Here is a 17,916-nt window from a genome sequence, read left to right on the forward strand (position 1 = left end):
TGTGGAGCGGGCGCGGCACGCGCGGGCCGCTGGGAGTTGTAGTCTTTGCCCCCTCCCTCCTTCCCGGCATGCCCCGCGCGTCATGGCGTGGAGCGGGCGCTGCGCGGCGGCGGCGCTGCGCGGGGCCCGAGCCTGGGGCCGGGGGCAGGTGCTGGGCCGCCGCGGGGCTGCCTCCTGCATCGACCGTAAGGCTCCGGGGCTGGGGCTGGGGCTAGGGCTGGGCTGCCCTTGGGAGCGGGTTGAGCTTTATCGCGCGTTGCCCGTGCACGTGTGTCCGGGCTGTGTTTACCGCGCGTTGTGCTGGTGGGAGACGCGGGAGCTCCGGCAAGCAGCAGCTCGCTCTTCTCCTTGCCGCCGCGGGGAAGCAAGCGCAGTGGTTTTCGTGGGCACGATCTGTGCCGCCCCGGGGTCCGTTGCCTCCGCACCGGTGCTTTGTTACAAAACGTGACTTTGTTCTTTATTCCTCGGGCTCTGGGGCAAGGGACGCCGGTTGTCACACGAGACCCAGCGCCGCGGGCGTCCAACCCCGGTTGAGGCTCCGCTCCGCTTGCTTTGTAAGAAAGGCCTCTCCTCGCTGTGCATTGTGAAAGACCTGGTGTCCGAGCCCTTTCCCTCTGCCCGAGGAAGGGTGTTTGTGCCCGAATGAACTTTTTTCCCCCAACAATTTGTTTGGTTTAATAAAAGATACAGCATGTACCCAAAAAACCCTTTTGCTTGCTTGTGTCCTGCGACGAACACGGCTACAACCAACGACCTTCCTTCCCAAAGCGCTCGGCAAACTGAAGTCGGGAGTTTTTTCCCTGCGCTGAAATGAACCCGCTCTTGGGATGAAACGTGGCGGGTGGCGTGCAGCGTCGTGCTGCCCTTCGGCGCAGGAGTGACGCGGTCTCCTATCTCTGCACGTGAACGAGGCATTTGGAGAAGCAGAATGTAACTGTCCATGGTAGCTTGCGGCCAGGATGCAAGAGCTCAGGCTTCTGCTTTTGCTGGTTATCTGGGAGTTGCTTTTGCTTCTTCTTGTGTTTTGTTTTAAGAGATTCACCTACTGGAAACTTTAGAGCTGCTGCAAGCCTACAGCCCTTGTAGCCACGGCAAGCTTGTAGTAACACACCTGTATTGCAGAGCTGCTCTCCGGCAGAAGAAGGGAAATCGGGAGGTTTTGTTTCTGAAAGGGGCTGGAAACAACCAAAAACGAAACAGTAGGCAGGGTGCTGCTCAGCGTTCCCTCTAAGCTGTGCAGTGTGCACGCTGCGCGGTCGTACTCGTGCCACGCTGCCGGGAGCATCTGCACAGCCGCGAGGGAGCGCTGGTGCTGCTCTGCATGGGGAAGTGCTAATAAAGGTTTGAATCGCCTTTTTAGTTTTACTTTGTAGCTCCCGATCAGCAACCACGATCTTCTAATGACCCTACCACAGCTGCTTCTCGCTTAATGTTATAGTTACATTCTTGAAAAATGCGACTTTAAGCGAAATGGTGTTAAGCGAATCCAGTTACGTCACAGCAATTACCTACCGGCAGGCAGCAGCTCAATGACGTTCTAACCGAACATCGCGTGACTTTGAGTATGTTCTCTAATAGATCCGGGATGTAATAACGAAACGTTAACCCGGACGACGTTAACTGAGGAGTACCTTTACGAGCTCTGTGCTTGTATCAGCATGCTGGGGTATTTGTTCTGCACTGATGTATTGGCAGAGAAAATGCCTAGCAGTGGCTTGCAAGGCTCCAGGTTCGTTTGGATACTGGGGCCAGAGAGATCTGGCTTAGGAGAGAGAGATGCAATAGGGTTTCAGATTTGACATGGGTATGAAGCAAGTGAAACTTTTGCAGCCTTCCCTGAAACATTGTCTGATCTGCTCTTCCAGCATCTGCAGGCCTGACTGAGGAGCAGAAGGAGTTCCAAAAAGTGGCCTTTGATTTTGCTGCCAAAGAGATGGCCCCTCACATGGCAGAATGGGATGAGAAGGTGAGAGCACAGCCCAACTGCCAGCCCCAAAGCAAATGCTTTCTTTGCCCAGTGGCCTCTGCTTCCTTGGGCGCTCATCTTGTCTGTTTTAAATTTAAAAGGCTCATCGTTCCTTTTTTAGTATCTTGTTGCTGCCTTAGCCCTCTTCCCTTCTTGCTTAGCACGGCAGTTGCAGCTTACAGAGGCGCGTTTGCCTGAAAAAGTGCTGCTGTGGGCAGCTGGGTGGGGTTGCTGGCAGGAGATACTGGTTGGTCTAAAATCGTGCTTTTGATCCCTCCACAGAGAAGAGAGTAGCTAGCTACTTGCCCATCCAGCCAAGCATGCCTTTAAACACGGTGAAAGATTAAAATCAGGTTTGTTTTTCCCCAAAGCTGATCTCCCATTTCTCTCTTTCCTGTCCCGAGTAGGAAGTCCTGTGTTGTCATGCCTCTCTTCTGCATCTCTATAGGAAATATTCCCAGTGGAGACACTGCGGAAGGCAGCCCAGCTTGGGTTTGGTGGGATCTATGTGAAACCAGACGTGGGTGGCTCTGGACTGTCACGACTCGACACTTCCATCATCTTTGAGGCTTTGTCGACAGGATGTACCAGTACCACAGCCTACATAAGCATCCACAAGTGAGTGCGCTTCTCCTGCATGGGAGGGCTGGCTCTGCTGCTGGGGTCAGTGTGGGTGCCTGGCGCTCTAAATTTGTAGCATTCAGGAATGCTACTCATGTAGCATAAGGACCCTGCATGGACAAGGAGCCGTAGGTGTCCTTGTTCATTAGCAATTGGACTGCAGCCCCAGGATACCGGGTAGAATAACACCCATTCGCATGGAAGCCATGTTAGCTTGTTGGTGCGGGAAGAGGGTTAAAAGCTGGGAACTTCTTGGTTCTGTTCCTACCACTGCCACTGACTTGTCATATGGCTAAGGATAATTCCTTTTAACTGTATGCATCCCGGTAGTCCCACCTCTGCAGACATTTCTTGCTTTGGTTGTGTGGTGATGGTGCCCCAAAGACCCAATTCCTATAAGGGTCCTCCCCCTTCCCGTGCTAGATGGCATAATATGTGCTATGCCTCCCTCTTGGCAGTGCTTTTTCTGTGGAAGTCTGAGATCTTTGAAAAGATGAGTGAGACTGGAAGCTCTTTTGGTGCAGGGACCAACTGTGTTTTCATAGATTTCATAGATTTCATAGACATTAGGGCTGGAAGGGACCTCGGAAGATGATCGAGTCCAGCCCCCCGCCCAAAGGGCAGGACGTCAGCTGGGGTCATAGGATCCCAGCAAGATAAGCACCCAGTTTCATCTTGAAGGTGTTCAATGAAGGCGCTTGAACAACCTCCGGCGGCAGGCTGTTCCAGACCTTGGGGGCTCGGACAGTAAAGAAATTCTTCCTTATGTCCAGCCTGAAACGGTCTTGTAGTAGTTTGTGACCATTCGTCCTCGTCATCCCTTGGGGCGCTCTGGTGAACAAATGTTCCCCCAGATACTGGTGGTCACCCCTGATAAACTTGTAGGTGGCCATCAGATCACCCCTGAGCCTGCGCTTTTCCAGGCTAAAGAGCCCCAGGGCTCTCAGCCTGTCATCGTAGGGTCTGCTTCCCTGACCTCTGATCATGCGCGTGGCTCTTCTCTGGACTCTCTCAAGCTTCTCCACATCCTTTTTGAATTGTGGAGCCCAAAACTGGACGCGGTACTCCAGCTGCGGCCTCACTAAGGCCGAGTACAGGGGGAGAATGACGTCCCGGGATTTGCTTGAGAAGCATCTATGGATGCAAGCCAGCGTTTTGGTCGCTTTACTAGCTGCAGCATCGCATTGCAGGCTCATGTTCATCTTGTGGTCAATGATGACCCCCAAGTCTCTTTCTTCCATAGTGCTAACCAACATAGCACTGCCGAGCCTATAAGGATGCTGCGGGTTTTTCTTCCCAAGGTGGAGAACCTTGCATTTATCGGCATTGAACACCATCAGATTTTCATCCGCCCACTTGCTGAGCCTGTCCAGGTCAGCCTGGATCACCCGCCTGTCTTCTGGCGTGGATGCTTTGCCCCAAAGTTTGGTGTCATCGGCGAACTTGGCCAGTCCGCTTCTGACTCCAGTGTCCACATCGTTAATGAAGATGTCGAACAGTATGGGTCCAAGGACAGAGCCCTGGGGGACCCCACTGGTCACAGGACACCACGATGAGTGACTTCCATCAATTACTGCCCTCTGGGTCCGACCCCGGAGCCAATTTTCCAGCCAGTGGATCGTGGGGGACCCAAGGCGACAATTGGCCAGTTTCTCCAAGAGACGATCATGGGACACCAGATCGAAGGCTTTTTTGAAGTCAAGATATATGACATCAATCTCATCTCCCTTGTCCAGGTGATAGGTCACCTGGTCGTAGAAGGAAATGAGAGTGGTCAAGCAAGACCTACCCGCAACAAACCCGTGCTGGCTATCCCTTAAGATGTTGGCGTCGGCCAGTCCATTAAGGATGGCCTCCTTAATAAACTTTTCTAAGATCTTCCCCGGGATAGAAGTCAGGCTGATGGGCCTATAGTTAGCCGGATCCACTTTCCTCCCTTTCTTGAAGATAGGCACCACGTTGGCCTTCTTCCAGTCTTCGGGCACTACACCAGAGCGCCAAGAGTTTTCAAAGATCCGTGCTAGAGGCTGGGCTATGATGCTCGCCAGCTCCTTGAGTACCCTGGGGTGAAGATTGTCAGGGCCGGCTGACTTGAAGGTATCCAGCTTCTCAAGATGTTCCTTCACAAAGTCAGCATTAATGGAGGGCAGGGGATCACCCTCACCCGGACTTCCCGGCTCTGTAGCGGGCACAGGCGTCCCATGGGGCTGATGAAAGACCGACGCAAAGTACCTATTTAATAGGTTGGCTTTTTCCTGGGCGTCAGTTGTCAGTTGCCCCATCTGGTTCAGCAGGGGTCCAACGTTGCCCCTGCTTTTCCTCCGGCTCCCCACATATCTGAAAAAGGACTTTTTATTGTCCTTGATGCTCAAAGCTAGCTGGAGTTCAGTTGCAGCCTTGGCTTTCCTGGTCTGCTCCCTACAGGACCGGACCAGTGCAGAATAATCCTCCTTGGAGGTGACTCCCATCCTCCATCCTTTGTAGGCCTTTCTTTTTAGCCTCAGGAGGTCTGCTAGGTCCCTGGAGAGCCAGGGGGGCTGCTGTGCCCTCTTGCTGCCTTTCCTCCGAGATGGAATAGACTTAGTTTGTGCATTGAGGATCGCTCCCTTGAGGAGCAACCACTCTTCTTGAACTCCCCTCTCCCTGTGGTCACAGTCCCTTAGGGCCTCACTGACAAGCCTCCTGAGCTTGTCAAAGTCGGCTTTCCTGAAGTCAAGGACTTGCGTGTTGCTGACCGACTTGCCAGCTTTTCGGCAGATGGTGAGGGTGATCAGCTCGTGGTCGCTGTCACCCAGCTTCCCATCGATCACTAGGTCGCCGACTAGGTCCTCCCCAGTAGCCAGCACCAGGTCGAGCAGCGCTTTGCCTCTCGTTGGCCCATAGACTTCTTGAGTCAGGTAGAGGTCATCCACGCACGAGAGGAAGCTCTGCGACCGCTCAGATTTTGCTGAGCGATCCTCCCACGAGATGTCTGGGTAATTGAAGTCACCCATGACAACCATGGTCCTGGAGCAAGCTGCCTCAGCCAGTTCCTGGGCAAACTCCTGGTCAAGCTCAGGACTTTGGGTGGGAGGTCTGTAATAGACTCCCACCATTGTGTCCCCTGTGCCGTGTTCCCCACGGATTTTAACCCAGAGGGTCTCCAGCCGTCCACCCTGGTCGCCAATATTGGCTTGCAGGGACGCGTAGCTTTCCTTAACATAGAGAGCTACACCCCCGCCCCTTTTCTCTACACGATCCCTCCTGTACAGGGTATAGCCATCTATCCCCGTGGTCCAGTCATGGGTGGAGTCCCACCAGGTCTCCGTGATCCCTATGACATCGTAATTGTTTGCACTGAGCAGGAGGATGAGCTCCTCCTGCTTATTCCCCAAGCTCCTGGCATTTGTGTACAGGCAGGCAAGTGCCCCCTGGGGGGCTCCTTCCTTGCCCACAGATTTTACCAGGGCTGGGGCTGGGGTGGGCTCCCTTGAGTGCCGTGGTCCGCTGGCTTTGCAAGATTTGCTCAGCGGGCCACAGTGGCGGTCGTGCCCCCATCCCCCAGCGGGCTTAGTTTAAAGCCCGGTGGAGCAGGTCAGCCAGTCTGGCTGAGAAGAGCCTCCTCCCTAGGGGAGAAAGGTGGAGACCATCTCTTCCCAGCAGCTCGCTGCCTCTCTCGCTTGAGCAGCACCTAGCACAGAGTCCTGGTCCTTGACTGGCTCCTAGGTGCTACTGCAATACAAACAATCAAGAATTATCCCTACTTCTGTTCACGGGTGCTCTGGCAAACGGAGGAGTGGTGAGTTGCTGGAAGTCGCATGTTGAGAATAGATTCCAGATCTCCTGACTCCTAGTCCTGTACTTGGTGTTTGTGATTCCCGGGAGTTTGAGCCAAGCCTTGTGGCATGTGGCAGCTTTGCTCCATTTCAGTGTATGGCAAGCCAGGCTCTTAGGTTTAGTTAGCTAAGTCCAGACAAATCAGCTTTCAAACCTTGCTGCTGTCAGCTGTAGGTTAAGAGCAGGGAGAACCTAGTGCTAGGTTTAGATTGCAATTCCCATGGCTGAGATGGATATAATCAACCTTCGTTCTGGGCCTGCACTTGCATGCATGTTAATCCCATTTCCTCTCTCCTGGTACAGCATGTGCGCTTGGATGATTGATACATTTGGGAGCGAGGAGCAGAGACACAGGTTCTGCCCATCACTCTGTAGCATGGAGAAACTTGCCTCATACTGCCTGACCGAGCCAGGTGAGCTTCACATTTGAAGAATCCCCTCATGTTCCTGTCTTGTCGCCCAGCGAGGTGCATTGTACTGCTCCTAGTCACAAAAATGCTAGGGAACTGGAAGTGAAGTGTTCAGTATCCCACTGGCCTGAGTAATCAAGGGCCGATGCTTTGGGGTATAAGTGTAGCAAGGGCTGATGCCACAATATGGTGCATCTCTGTGTGGTGGAAAGGTTTGCTGAGGTGCCAGAGGTCAAAACGGCATGTTAGTAGGAGGACACAGAGGGATTTGTAGGGTATGTAAAGGAGCTGGAAGGGCTCTTCAACCCCTGTTGCTCACCCTGCAACTCCTTTTGTGGCTGGTGAAACAGACAGCTAATTCCAAGGTAACTGACCAATCTCCATCCAGAGCATTCGGAGGTGTAATTTCATACAGGTCTTGACAGGTTGTGGGCAATCAGGATCCGATGTAGGCTGGAAGAGACTAGTTCATCAGCTTGTGATGGCTTGACCAGGATATATTCAGCTATGGGGTAAAAGGGTCCAGCTTCTACTGAGGTCAGTAGGAGTTATATTGTATTCCAGGCATGGCTTTGGCCCTAGAATATGTCTCATGGTTCAGAGCTTTGTGAATAAAGTGCTGTTCTGTCATCTCATTAATTTCTTTCTCTTCCCACAAACAGGAAGCGGAAGCGATGCAGCTTCCTTGCTAACGTCGGCCAGGAGGAAAGGTGACGCCTATGTCCTTAATGGTTCCAAGGTAGCAGGTTTTTTCTTGGAAGCTCCATAGTCTCCATGCTTTGCTAAGAGAGATTTTGCTTGGCTGTCTCTGTCTTCCTCCCCCCGGCCTTCCTCTTGCCCTGTCCCTTGAGAGAAGTCCCTTTGGGTCACCCTGTCTACAGTGATCCCCCAGGACAGGATTGTTCTGTGTGGTGTATGCTCTGGGGATTAAGATAAGTCCTTACTGTCCCTTTCCAATGAGGTTTCTACCCCTTTTCTTGAGTGCGCTGTTCCACAGCCCAGTTCTTGCTGTTGAGAAGTTCTCACTGTTGTTCAGCCTCAGATTTCCTTTGCTGAACTTTCTCCTGTTATTCCTTGTGCCCTGATGCTCCCAGACCAGTCCCTCTCCCTGGAATTTCCACACACTAGCTCCCAGGAAGTGGACACAACTATCACGTTCAGCTCCTATCGGCTGTCCAGCTCCTGGGTTCATCCCGCATCACTCAAGTCGCTTCTCCTGCCTCATGTCCTTTCCTTTGTCTTCTTGCCGTTCCTCCACTTGATTCCCTCACCCTCGTCTCAGCTTTTCCTCTTTGTTCTGGGATTATCTTGCAAGAGGATTCATGTGCCCCACATACTTGATACCAGTTATGATTCCCTCCTCCATCCAAGAGTGATGCAAGCTGTGCTTTGGGGCACTGGTTCCTGCGTGTTAATGCAGTCTCTTATTTCACGTGTCCTTCACCAGGCCTTCATCAGTGGGGGCGGTGACACAGATGTTTATGTGGTCATGTGTCGTACAGGAGGGCCAGGCCCCAAGGGCATCTCCTGCCTGGTGCTGGAAAAGGGAACTCCAGGGCTCAGCTTTGGCAAGAAGGAGAGGAAGGTGAGAGACTTGTGACATTGTGTGGAGTAGGGGAGGACAGAGGCAGACCAAACTGGAATAGGCCACCCCAGATCCTCTCTTGGATCAAATCATAGCTCCAGTCCCCTGCTGAAAGCTCCTGTTCGCAAGTTGGGCTATTTGACCCCTTCAGCAGCTCTTCTCAAGCTCAGACCTGATAAGAGTGATCAGCTAGGCTGATAGAAGTGGAGATAGTCTGGCGCTTTGCAGATCAGTAGACTCCCAACCTGAGTGTGACTTAACCGTGTTTCTCTGGAGGTGCAAATCTGATGCACAGAGCCTGAGCCACCTAAACTGTAATACAAACTGCTGTCAAAATCCAGCTGATGGGAGCAGTGCATGTGTAGACCTGTAGTTCAGAAAGGCTTGGATGGGTGTGTGAGCAGAATCCTCTACTTCATATCAAGCTTTCCAATCAGCCTGACCATGGGCCTAAGTCGTATGCCTCTTAGTGCTCTGGTGCCCCTCAGCTGGTCCATGCTCCCTTCAGACAGTGTGTGAGTTGTCCCTGTCTCTCCCAGGTGGGCTGGAACTCCCAGCCAACTCGGGCAGTGATCTTCGAGGACTGTGTTGTTCCTGTGGCCAATCGGCTGGGAGCCGAGGGACAGGGCTTCGGCATTGCCATGAAGGGACTGAACGGTGGAAGAATAAACATAGGTAAGATCAGTGTTTGAGAGCAAGCCGTATCTTCCATTAAGCTGTTCCAGTGGCTGTAACCTAATATTCACATTGTGCCCCTGCCAGCTTCTTGTTCTCTAGGAGCTGCTCATGCCTCTGTCCTCTTGGCCCAAGAGCATCTCACAGTCCGCAAGCAGTTTGGGGAACCGCTGGCCAGTAATCAGGTGACTTCACAGAACGCTCTTTCCAGTTTTGTCCCCCTCCTGCTATCACGTGTGCAAGCAACCAGAATGTCCGCATCCAGCCTTATGGTGCCTCCTGCAAGGAGATGCTGGGAACTGAAATAGCTGAGAGCTTTCTCTAGTACTAATGCTCTTGTACCCTCTCCTGTAGCACCTCTTGTTGATAGAGGTTTAGATGGCAACGGGGGTGGAGGGGGGGTTCTCAACACACGTGGTAAGCAGAAAAACCCTGTTGGAGTACTTTTATAATCAGAGACAGATGGATAGGAAGAGATGAATGGAGTTAGAGTGAGGGGACTGAGGCATTAACACAGTCTCAGAGCGAGATTTGAGCTTCATGTCCAGGGTAGGTCTTTCCAGAAAGCACCTGGGAAATAAAAACGAAAACAGCGGCCCTGTCAAAGTCATGGATGGGGGGGCATCAGAAGCTAAGGTTTGGCCTGAGGGAGACTGGGGACAGGACTGGTCACTACCTGGGCTTTCAAACTGGAGGCTGTGAGTTTCAAACTAGGATCCCACAGAACTGAGGGCTTAAACTGGCCTGCACCTGTCTGCATCTCTCCTGGCAGTACCTCCAGTTCAGACTGGCCGAGATGGCAACGCATCTGGTGGCAGCACGCCTCATGGTACGAAACGCAGCACAAGCGCTACAGGAGGGGCGGGAGGATGCCGTCGCCCTTTGCTCCATGGCCAAACTCTTTGCCACCGATGAGTGCTTTGCGGTAAATTCTCCTATTTTGCTCTAAGTGTCGTGGCTGGAAGTTCAGAGGCTCTTGTAAGATTGATGCTGCTTGAGATGTGAGAAAGTTACTCAAGGCTGCAGGGCCCCAGCTCAGAGCACTTGGTCTCGGGTTGGACTCCTGGACCCCTTGCAGTCTGGATTCTTGGCCCCATCTAGGGTCCCTCAGCCCTGCCCTTGTCCCAGTGCCTTCTGCACTTTCTGGGGGGCCAGAAGCCAAGATATAATTATGAATCAGGAGGTAAAACGTGTATACAGCAGGGGCTTTGCCACATGCTGTTAGATCTGGTTTAACAAGTGTCACTGGGAATGGGGTATGCACAACACGCTGCCAGTTCACTAAAAGGAAACAATTCTTATTCGTGGATTTTCTTGGCTTAGTCGCTTCTGGGACTTCTTACAATATCCTGCTGTCAGACTATTGGATTCTTGCTGTCTTTCCAGCATATCTTATACATGGGATTATATATGCTGGAACGAACTGGTCTTTTAGATAGATACCAAGCCCCTGAAGAGATCTTTTATCCTGACTGGCCGCTAGATGGTGATCTGGCACTTTAAATTTGTATCTAGACTCAGTATAAATGAAAAAGAAACTACCTTGGCTAAGTGCATCCTCAGCACTCTGATCCTGCAGCATCCACTTTAAACAGCACTGTTAGCTTAAAATAGCACACTGGGGAAAATGGCACGAGCTTTATGCATTTAGTGGTTAGAGCGGGAGAGACCAGGATTTGTGGCTCCTGGGTGTCACATCCAGCTCTGCCAGGGCTGATAGGATTTGAATTTAGTTTCCTGGGCTCTCATACCAGCACTGCTACCCTGAGCGAGTCGCATCATCATCTTGCATTTGGCACAGCAACTTTCTCTCCCCTTCAGATCTGTAACCAAGCCTTACAGATGCATGGGGGCTACGGCTACCTGAAAGACTATGCTGTGCAGCAGTTTCTGAGAGATATCAGAGTGCACCAGATCTTGGAAGGTAAGTTGGGATGCCACACACAAAACTGACCACTGCCTGGTCCTAGATGTTAGATCTCCCAGCTAGCAGAAAGATCCATAAAGGTCTGAATCCACTAGTCTACAGATTCCTGTACCCTCAACAGATCTTTTTAACATGATAAAAAAACCATTAGAGTTGGAAGACACCTGCACGTTTAGCTGTCCCATGTATGGAATTGCTCCCTGCAGTATATTTTCCAGTACCTTTTCTAAATCTCCCTCTAAAAGGACTCAGTTGAAGAGGATTCATCCCCTCTGTGGGGAAATTATTTCACAACAATCTCCCACCAGAGAAGGAGCTCTCCTGACATCCATGCTAATGGTGTCTTGGTTTAATTGTCTATCACTCCTACTGATGCCTGTTATAATGCTGCCTCCTTAGTCTGTGGTGGTACCCATACTTCAGACATCTGAAGGTATCTGTAACAATATTTCCCTTAGGCATCTCAGAGCCTGGCTATTGATATCAGCTCTTTAATCTTTCATCTTGAATCAGCCTCTTAATAGTTTGTTTCTCTTTGAACGCCCATCACCTGGCACTGGGGAGTCCAGCAGGGATGTGGTCCTGGCTGCCCTTTACTGAAGGGGACTTTGCAGCTCCCTTTTCCGTGATGTGATGCTGCTGCACGTGTAGTTGGTAAAGCAGAGAGTCTCGGAGTAGTTGTAGTTGGTGGTCAGCACCCTCAGAGCTTCGTAATGCCAGTGAGAGCTGGGAGAACTTAGCACTTCTGTGTGCCAGGCCTTTTAATAAGCAATCTGTTCCCAGGCACGTGTATATTACGTATGTCCTTGTGCCCACTAAATACCTAGAGCTTCTCCATCCATGAAAAGTGTCTTTTTCAGAGGTTAGGCTGGTTTTCAGCAGGTTCTGCATGAGCCTGATAGAGATGCAGGACCATTGCTCTACTGGTTGTGATACTTCTGTTGTGGCTGCTTCCATCAAGGACTCTTTCCATGGATGGAGGGAATTCCGAGTTAGATGCAAAAATCCCGTGGACTTTTGATGGGATCAGTTTGGGGGCCTCATTTAAAATGATGTATTTTTCTCTGTGCCTTCATCCTCCTACAGGTACCAATGAGGTGATGAGGATGATTGTGGCCAGGAGTCTGTTACAAGAGTGAAGCCAGGAGCTGGTCTCCGGCCTCGGTGCACTCCATCGGCTGTAGCACCGTCTGTCTCTTCCCCACTCTTAGACTCTTTTGGGACTGCATCTGTGAGGATGTACCAGAAGAAGCTCTCTTGCTTATTTTCTGATCCCAAGCACAGCTGGATACAACCCACGTGGTGTCCCAGCTGCAGTTGGTGCCTGGCAGAGCTGCTGTTACTAGACTGGTATAGAGGAGCCTGAAGATACAAATCACAGACATGAATGCAAGCCTTTGTTCCTGTGTCCAGGTCATGGGCCTTTGCTGTTGCTCTGCTGCTGCTGATAGAAAGAGTAGCTGGGACATGCAGGCCATTTCCATGCCAAGTCAGGATTAAATCATCTGGCCCATCTTTTTGTGCGCTCTAAGGGCAGTGAAGAGGTGCAGCTCGTTCCACAACCCTCCTTGGTGTTAGCTAAATGCTTCTGAATCAACAAAACATCCCACTGAAATTACAGGGGGGCAGAGAGTTGCCCGGTTGAACCCAGTGTCTTTCCTTTCTGCAGCACAAAGGGCAGGTCAGCCGCGAAGCCTGCTTCACATGGGGATTTATGAAAGACAGGCAGCAGCTGGATCCAGGGCAGCCAGTGGGGGACGGGGGATGCTTGGTGCTTACTGGAATCACTGCCTGGTGCTTGTTTAGAATCACAGCTCCTTGTGCTTCTCCAAGACAGTGTTGCTCGGTGCTGCCAGCTCCTGTTCGACACGCTCCCAGCTCAGGTGCATGGTGGCGGGGGGTGGAGCCACAGGGCAGGGGCGTGGATTACCAGGACAGCTGCGCAGCTGCAGTGCAGTGGAGCACGGGGGCCAAGTTAAAACTTTGATCGTTTGCACTTTTTATTGCACTGTTTTCTTCTTCCTGGCCTTGGAATCAATAAAGTGTGGCTGTCCCGTTGGAGCGGGTCTTGCGGGCTCCATGCATTCACTCTGTGCTTTTCCTGTCCCGCCAGCAAATCCCTCGCTGCTTGACCGTGGTTTAAAACAGCCAGAGCTGGACCTGAGTCCAGCGGGTGCGCTGGGGAAGACCCCTGCGGGGGCAAGGCTGCATCTCTCCGCAGCCCCCCAGCAAGCGCCGCTGCCTGCGTCTCCCGGCTGCAAGCAGCACCCTGGGCTGAGCCTGGGTCCCGGGTCCTGTGCACAGCGCAGGGGTAGGGTTACCATATGGTCACGTTTTCCCAGATGTGTCCTCTTTTTAGATCCTCTGATCTTGTGCTGGGTGGGTTTTTTTTCTAAATACGATCAAATGTCTGGGGTTTTGGTCAGCTCAAGTTTTCCCTGCACTTCCTGGCTTGCCCTAGCAAGGAGCTGCTGGGGGCTGGGGGGAGTGGAGGCAGGGCACGCAGACCTTCAGCATGTAGCCAGGCAGGGGGGTGGGGGCAGCTGCATACAGGTAAGTCTGTGGGGGGTAGGGGTTGGGTGCCCAGGGCTTGGGGGCTGTCTGGAGTGGGGGTGCGGTGGGGATGGGTGAGGGGATGGTGGGTGCCTGCCAGCACTGGAGGAAGCTGCCCCAGTGTGGGGGGCTGCCCCTCCAGCAAAGGAGGGGGCAGGGCAGTGGGGAGACACCACAGGACTGGGGGTCAGGAGTGGGGGGCACTGGGGGCTGTGGCTTGGGGTGGGGGATGGAGGGTTGCAGGTCAGGAACAAGGGGCACCAGCAGGGATGAGGGGGAGGCTGCAGGGTGGGAGTGAGGGGCACTGGGGGGCTGTGTGTTGGGGATGGGGGGCACCGACATGTCACCTCTCCCCACGTTTCCTTTCTCGCGGGGGTGGGGGTTAGAGCGGGTCAATCCCGGCGCGCGGACACACGTGCCGCCGCCGCTCGCGCGCTCCGGGGCGCGCGGTGACGGGCGTGCTCTCGGCCAATCAGCAGCAACGCCCGCCCAGCCCAAGCCGGCAGCCAATAGGAGCCCGCGGCAGGGCCCGCCCCCCCCAACGGGAGGAGCCGGCTGCGGGGCGTGTTGGCAACGGGCCGCCAATGCGGGTCGCCGGGGGGCGGGCAGGCCAGAGGCCCGGGGGGCAGGCGGCGGGCAGCGGGCAGCGGGCCGGGCCGGGCCGGGCTGGAGGCGCGCGGGGCCGGGGCCATGTGGGGCTGCGGCGGGCGGCGGCGGCGCCGGCTGGGCGCGGGGCTGCTGCTGCTGCTGCTGGCCGGGCTGCTGCTGCGCAGGTGAGCGGGGGCGGGGGCGGGGGCAGGAAACCTCCCTGTCCCTCCCTGTCGCCGTCCCGGCGGACGGGGGTCGCGGCCCAGCTCTACGACCCCCCGTGGGGCCGGTCCTGCGGGGGCGGGGGCAGCGCCGCCCCCTCCCAGCGCACCCCCACGTGGAGACGCCTGTCCGCTGCCTGTCGACGGCATCCGCGCCGGCCACCAGAAGTCACGGCGGAGGAGGACGGACGGACACGTCGTCGCGTTTATGCACGGTCTCGCCTGGTGGAGGGTTTTCTGTGGCCACGGCTCTGGGGCGGACGGACGACGCGCTCGTGCAAATCCCTCGCCCGTCTCGGAGCCTCCCGGAGCGGCTCACGGTCTCTCGTGTCAGGACTTGGCCTTTCTCTTGGCGTCTCTGGCTCTCCGTGCGGCTCCTTTGGGAGGGGGGCGTGCCGGTGGCAGAACGGGGGCCTGTGGGACCGCACGTCTTCTTTGGCGTCCTTCTTTCTCGCCCCCGCGTGTCTCTGATAGGAAAGCGATCTTCTGCGCGAGCGGGTGTCGCGCGTTTCGGCCAGACCTGCCCTACGGTCCGGTCCGGCCGGGGGAAATTGGCAGAAATCCCTCTGCTCCCACCGGTCTGCAGGGATGGGAACGCGGAGGCGCTGGAGATCCTCCTGGGTGCGGGGAGAGGAGGTCGGAGTCCCTGAGCGGTCGTTAATCCACAAATAGATATTTCAGATGGGAGCGTTTTACGCTGCAAGTCCTGATACGGGTTTAGGAATATATCTGGTTTTCAAAGCTGATGAGCGCCTGCGACTTCCCTTTGGTTCGGGAGCAGGCTCGCTCTGTAGCCGGTCTTGGATTTTTGCCATGATGTATTCTGAGCAAGATTATAGACTAATGCCTGAGGAAAGCACTGAGATCCCTGCCTTCTGGAGCAGCATATGCCTGATGAGTCCATGGCGTCCAGGGTGTGCTGAGACTCCCTGGACTCAAGTCACTCGACAGTAACCAGCTGCATGATGCAGCGGCTAGGAATAATCTGGGAGAGCCCAGAGAAGGAGATGGCGCTTGTCCCAGTGGGACGGGATCTTTGCCGCAACAAGGGATGACGAACAGTGGGTTGAAGCTACAGTCGTTCCCTTTCCCTCTCCTGGGAGAAGGGAGAGGACTAGATGCATACGGCTGAGTTTTGCAGCAGGGCCAAGTGGGTAGTAAAGCTGAACTGCAGGGCACATCCCTCAGTTTCCCCTTCTGTGCAGCCATCCTAAGATGGTAGCCTCAATATTTGCTTTTCCTCCTCCTTTGTTGTTTCCTTCTTCCCACTGCTCCCCTACCCTGGGTAAAAATATCAGGTCTTGACTTCCCTGACTTTGCCAGGCAGCAGGGAATGCAGTTGCACAGGACATTGAACCATGAGTCCCTATGCCCTCACATGAGGCAAAGAGAGTCATTGTGCCAGATTTTCAGTGGGTTGGACAGCTGTCTTTTGATGAGTTAATATTTAACTACTCCCACTGCCATCTTCCCAGCTTGCCCCAGCATATTGTCCATCTTATCTCAGAGTATAGGAAAGGCCCATATTTCTCATACCAGTTTTCAAGGGCACAGCTCTGTGAACACATTACCACATAGTAAACGGAGGCTGGGAGTTCCTCCATCGGGACTGCCGCATGCCCGCAGCAACAGTCTTGTTGTGCTGTTGTGCTGCAGCAACAGGAGGTAGCTTGTCCCTAATGAAAGCAAGATAAAATGCCTCGCCCTGACCTTGTGCACCACAGAGGAGCTAATGCTCTGTTTGCTCACCCTTTAGCTTTACTGAATCTGCTGCTCCAATACTCATGAGTGACTTCTTGGCTAAAGGGGATGGGAGGGAACTACGGCTCGAGCCTGGCCAGGGAGCGCATTTTGGCAGCATGGAGAGGAAGTGGCGAAAGGAAAGGGGAAGCTTTCTGGGAGAAGCCAGAGCTTTCGTCGCAATATAAGAAAGAAACGTACCTCGAAGCAAGGCTGCTCTCATCAAGAGCCAAAGCAAAGCCCTGGCTGGTTAAGAGCTATGGAGTTGCAGCTCCAGAGGTAAGAGGATGAGGCATTGCTGACTTGGATGCACAGAAGCAAGTAGAATGCATGCCCGATCACAGAGAGGAGCAGATTTCCTCAGGCGCTGTCTCCAATTCGCCTGTCCTAGCAAGGCATTGCACCTTCTCTTGTGATGGGTGATCTATGGCAACTGTCACAAGGTGTTTCTACTACCCTGCTTTTGGTGTGGGAATGTGCCGTTGGAGGGCAGCTCCATGTCATTTGCTGTGCTCAGCAGGAGCTTAGCTGGTGCAGCATGCCCAATGCCATGGGAAAGCGCAGTTGGGCAAAAGAGATTTCAAGTTGTGCACCCACATATCAGTGGGCACTCTTGAAAAGAGAGGTAGTTTGCCATGTTAACCTGAAATAGGCAGAAGGTGGAGATTTGCACTGTACAGACTAAATCAGAGTTGTATAAAGTGAACTTTTGTAAGTAGAGGGCTTCATCAGAACAAGCCCTCTGCTAATGAAAGCTTATGCTATACATCTCGGATTTAGTTAGTCTATAAGGTGCAACTCTACCCTGTCTTCTGCTCTTGAAAAGGCAGGTGCAAGTTCAAGGACAACCAGGGCTAGCGAAATCCTGTCTAGGGCAATCAGTTCACTAGTCTTAATGGCAGAACACCAGTGCATGACAATTATTTCAGTCTGGCGTGGTCAGCTGGTGGGGTAGACACGCAGAAGGCCGAATAGGAGTTTTGATCCTCTTAGTTATTGCCATTTTCCTACTGTAACTCTTTAGCAAGCAGGTGACATGGTAGTGGCTTATCTGTCGCTTGGACTTTGGCCCTGTTCGCTGGATGTGCAGATCTGTCTCTCATCCAGTTTCCCTGCACGTGGGCTGTCTTTTAAGCTGGCAGCATCGTGACCTTTCTGCTCCTCTTACTTCTGAGTAATGATGTTCTTGCTTGATAAAAGTGTAGGTCTCTAGATAACTGAGTGGTTTTGAACTGTGATCGCTCCCTGCTCTCTTGACCAACTTTATTACTGGGTTGTTGTTTTTTTTAATGAGCTGACAGTGATTCCACTTGAATGTTCATTGACTGAAGACAGTGGTGTCTAATCTAGGCTTCCTTTTCCAGGTATTACCCCTGCCTGCTGCCTGTTGTTTCAGAGGCCTGTGAGAATGCTGTGCAACACAGGTACTCTCTGAACTTGTCGGCCAGCCCTTGCAACATGTTGGAAGTCTTATATTTAGCTCCCTTGTAGTGGCCTCGCCTCGTGTTCCCAGAGACCTAGTTGCTCCAGCCTGCCTCCGTGCAGACCCTTCAAAGCCACATGTACCACATCCCCTTTACCTTCTGCCAGCATCTTGTAGTTGGAGACTTGACTGAGAGCTGTAGAACTGTAGTGCAGGAAGCTGTCGGAGGCGTAGCTGCTACCCCCTTTGAATGTAACGTTTCTTTTGGGTGTGTGGGCCGTTTTTGCTGGCTTCAGAATGGAATTTATTTCTTGTATCTGCCTGTGATGATGTTTCATGGGAACAAGCTGCTATTGTCCATTTGGGGGGGACACACTCAAAGTTAGAGGAC

General features: G+C 53.3%; 2 protein-coding genes across 5 annotated transcripts in view; both read left to right on the plus strand.

Moving 5' to 3' along the window:
• The first annotated feature begins 54 nt into the window (after positions 1-54).
• ACAD8 (acyl-CoA dehydrogenase family member 8) lies at positions 55-13,061 on the plus strand. Its single transcript, XM_059719496.1, has 11 exons — positions 55-185; positions 1,866-1,966; positions 2,415-2,584; positions 6,707-6,816; positions 7,476-7,552; positions 8,261-8,398; positions 8,938-9,073; positions 9,161-9,258; positions 9,846-9,998; positions 10,895-10,997; positions 12,087-13,061. The coding sequence occupies exons 1-11, from the start codon at positions 83-85 to the stop codon at positions 12,137-12,139; spliced, it is 1,242 nt and encodes a 413-aa protein (XP_059575479.1). The 5' UTR covers positions 55-82; the 3' UTR covers positions 12,140-13,061.
• A 1,165-nt stretch (positions 13,062-14,226) lies between these two features.
• The window catches only part of GLB1L2 (galactosidase beta 1 like 2), a 32,916-nt gene continuing 29,226 nt past the window's right edge, over positions 14,227-17,916 (plus strand). The window contains exons 1-2 of one of the 4 annotated variants that reach the window (XM_059719810.1): positions 14,229-14,326; positions 17,467-17,526. In XM_059719810.1, the coding sequence (XP_059575793.1) occupies positions 14,244-14,326; positions 17,467-17,526 (143 nt within the window). In that variant the 5' untranslated portion in view covers positions 14,229-14,243. Of the gene's footprint in view, positions 14,327-14,894; positions 16,382-17,466; positions 17,527-17,916 lie in introns of those variants that run through there. The other 3 variants (XM_006276262.4, XM_059719811.1, XM_014593769.3) reach the window with 3 other exon arrangements.

Source organism: Alligator mississippiensis, chromosome 16 (assembly GCF_030867095.1).
Source record: "Alligator mississippiensis isolate rAllMis1 chromosome 16, rAllMis1, whole genome shotgun sequence".
Lineage (NCBI taxonomy): Eukaryota > Metazoa > Chordata > Crocodylia > Alligatoridae > Alligator > Alligator mississippiensis.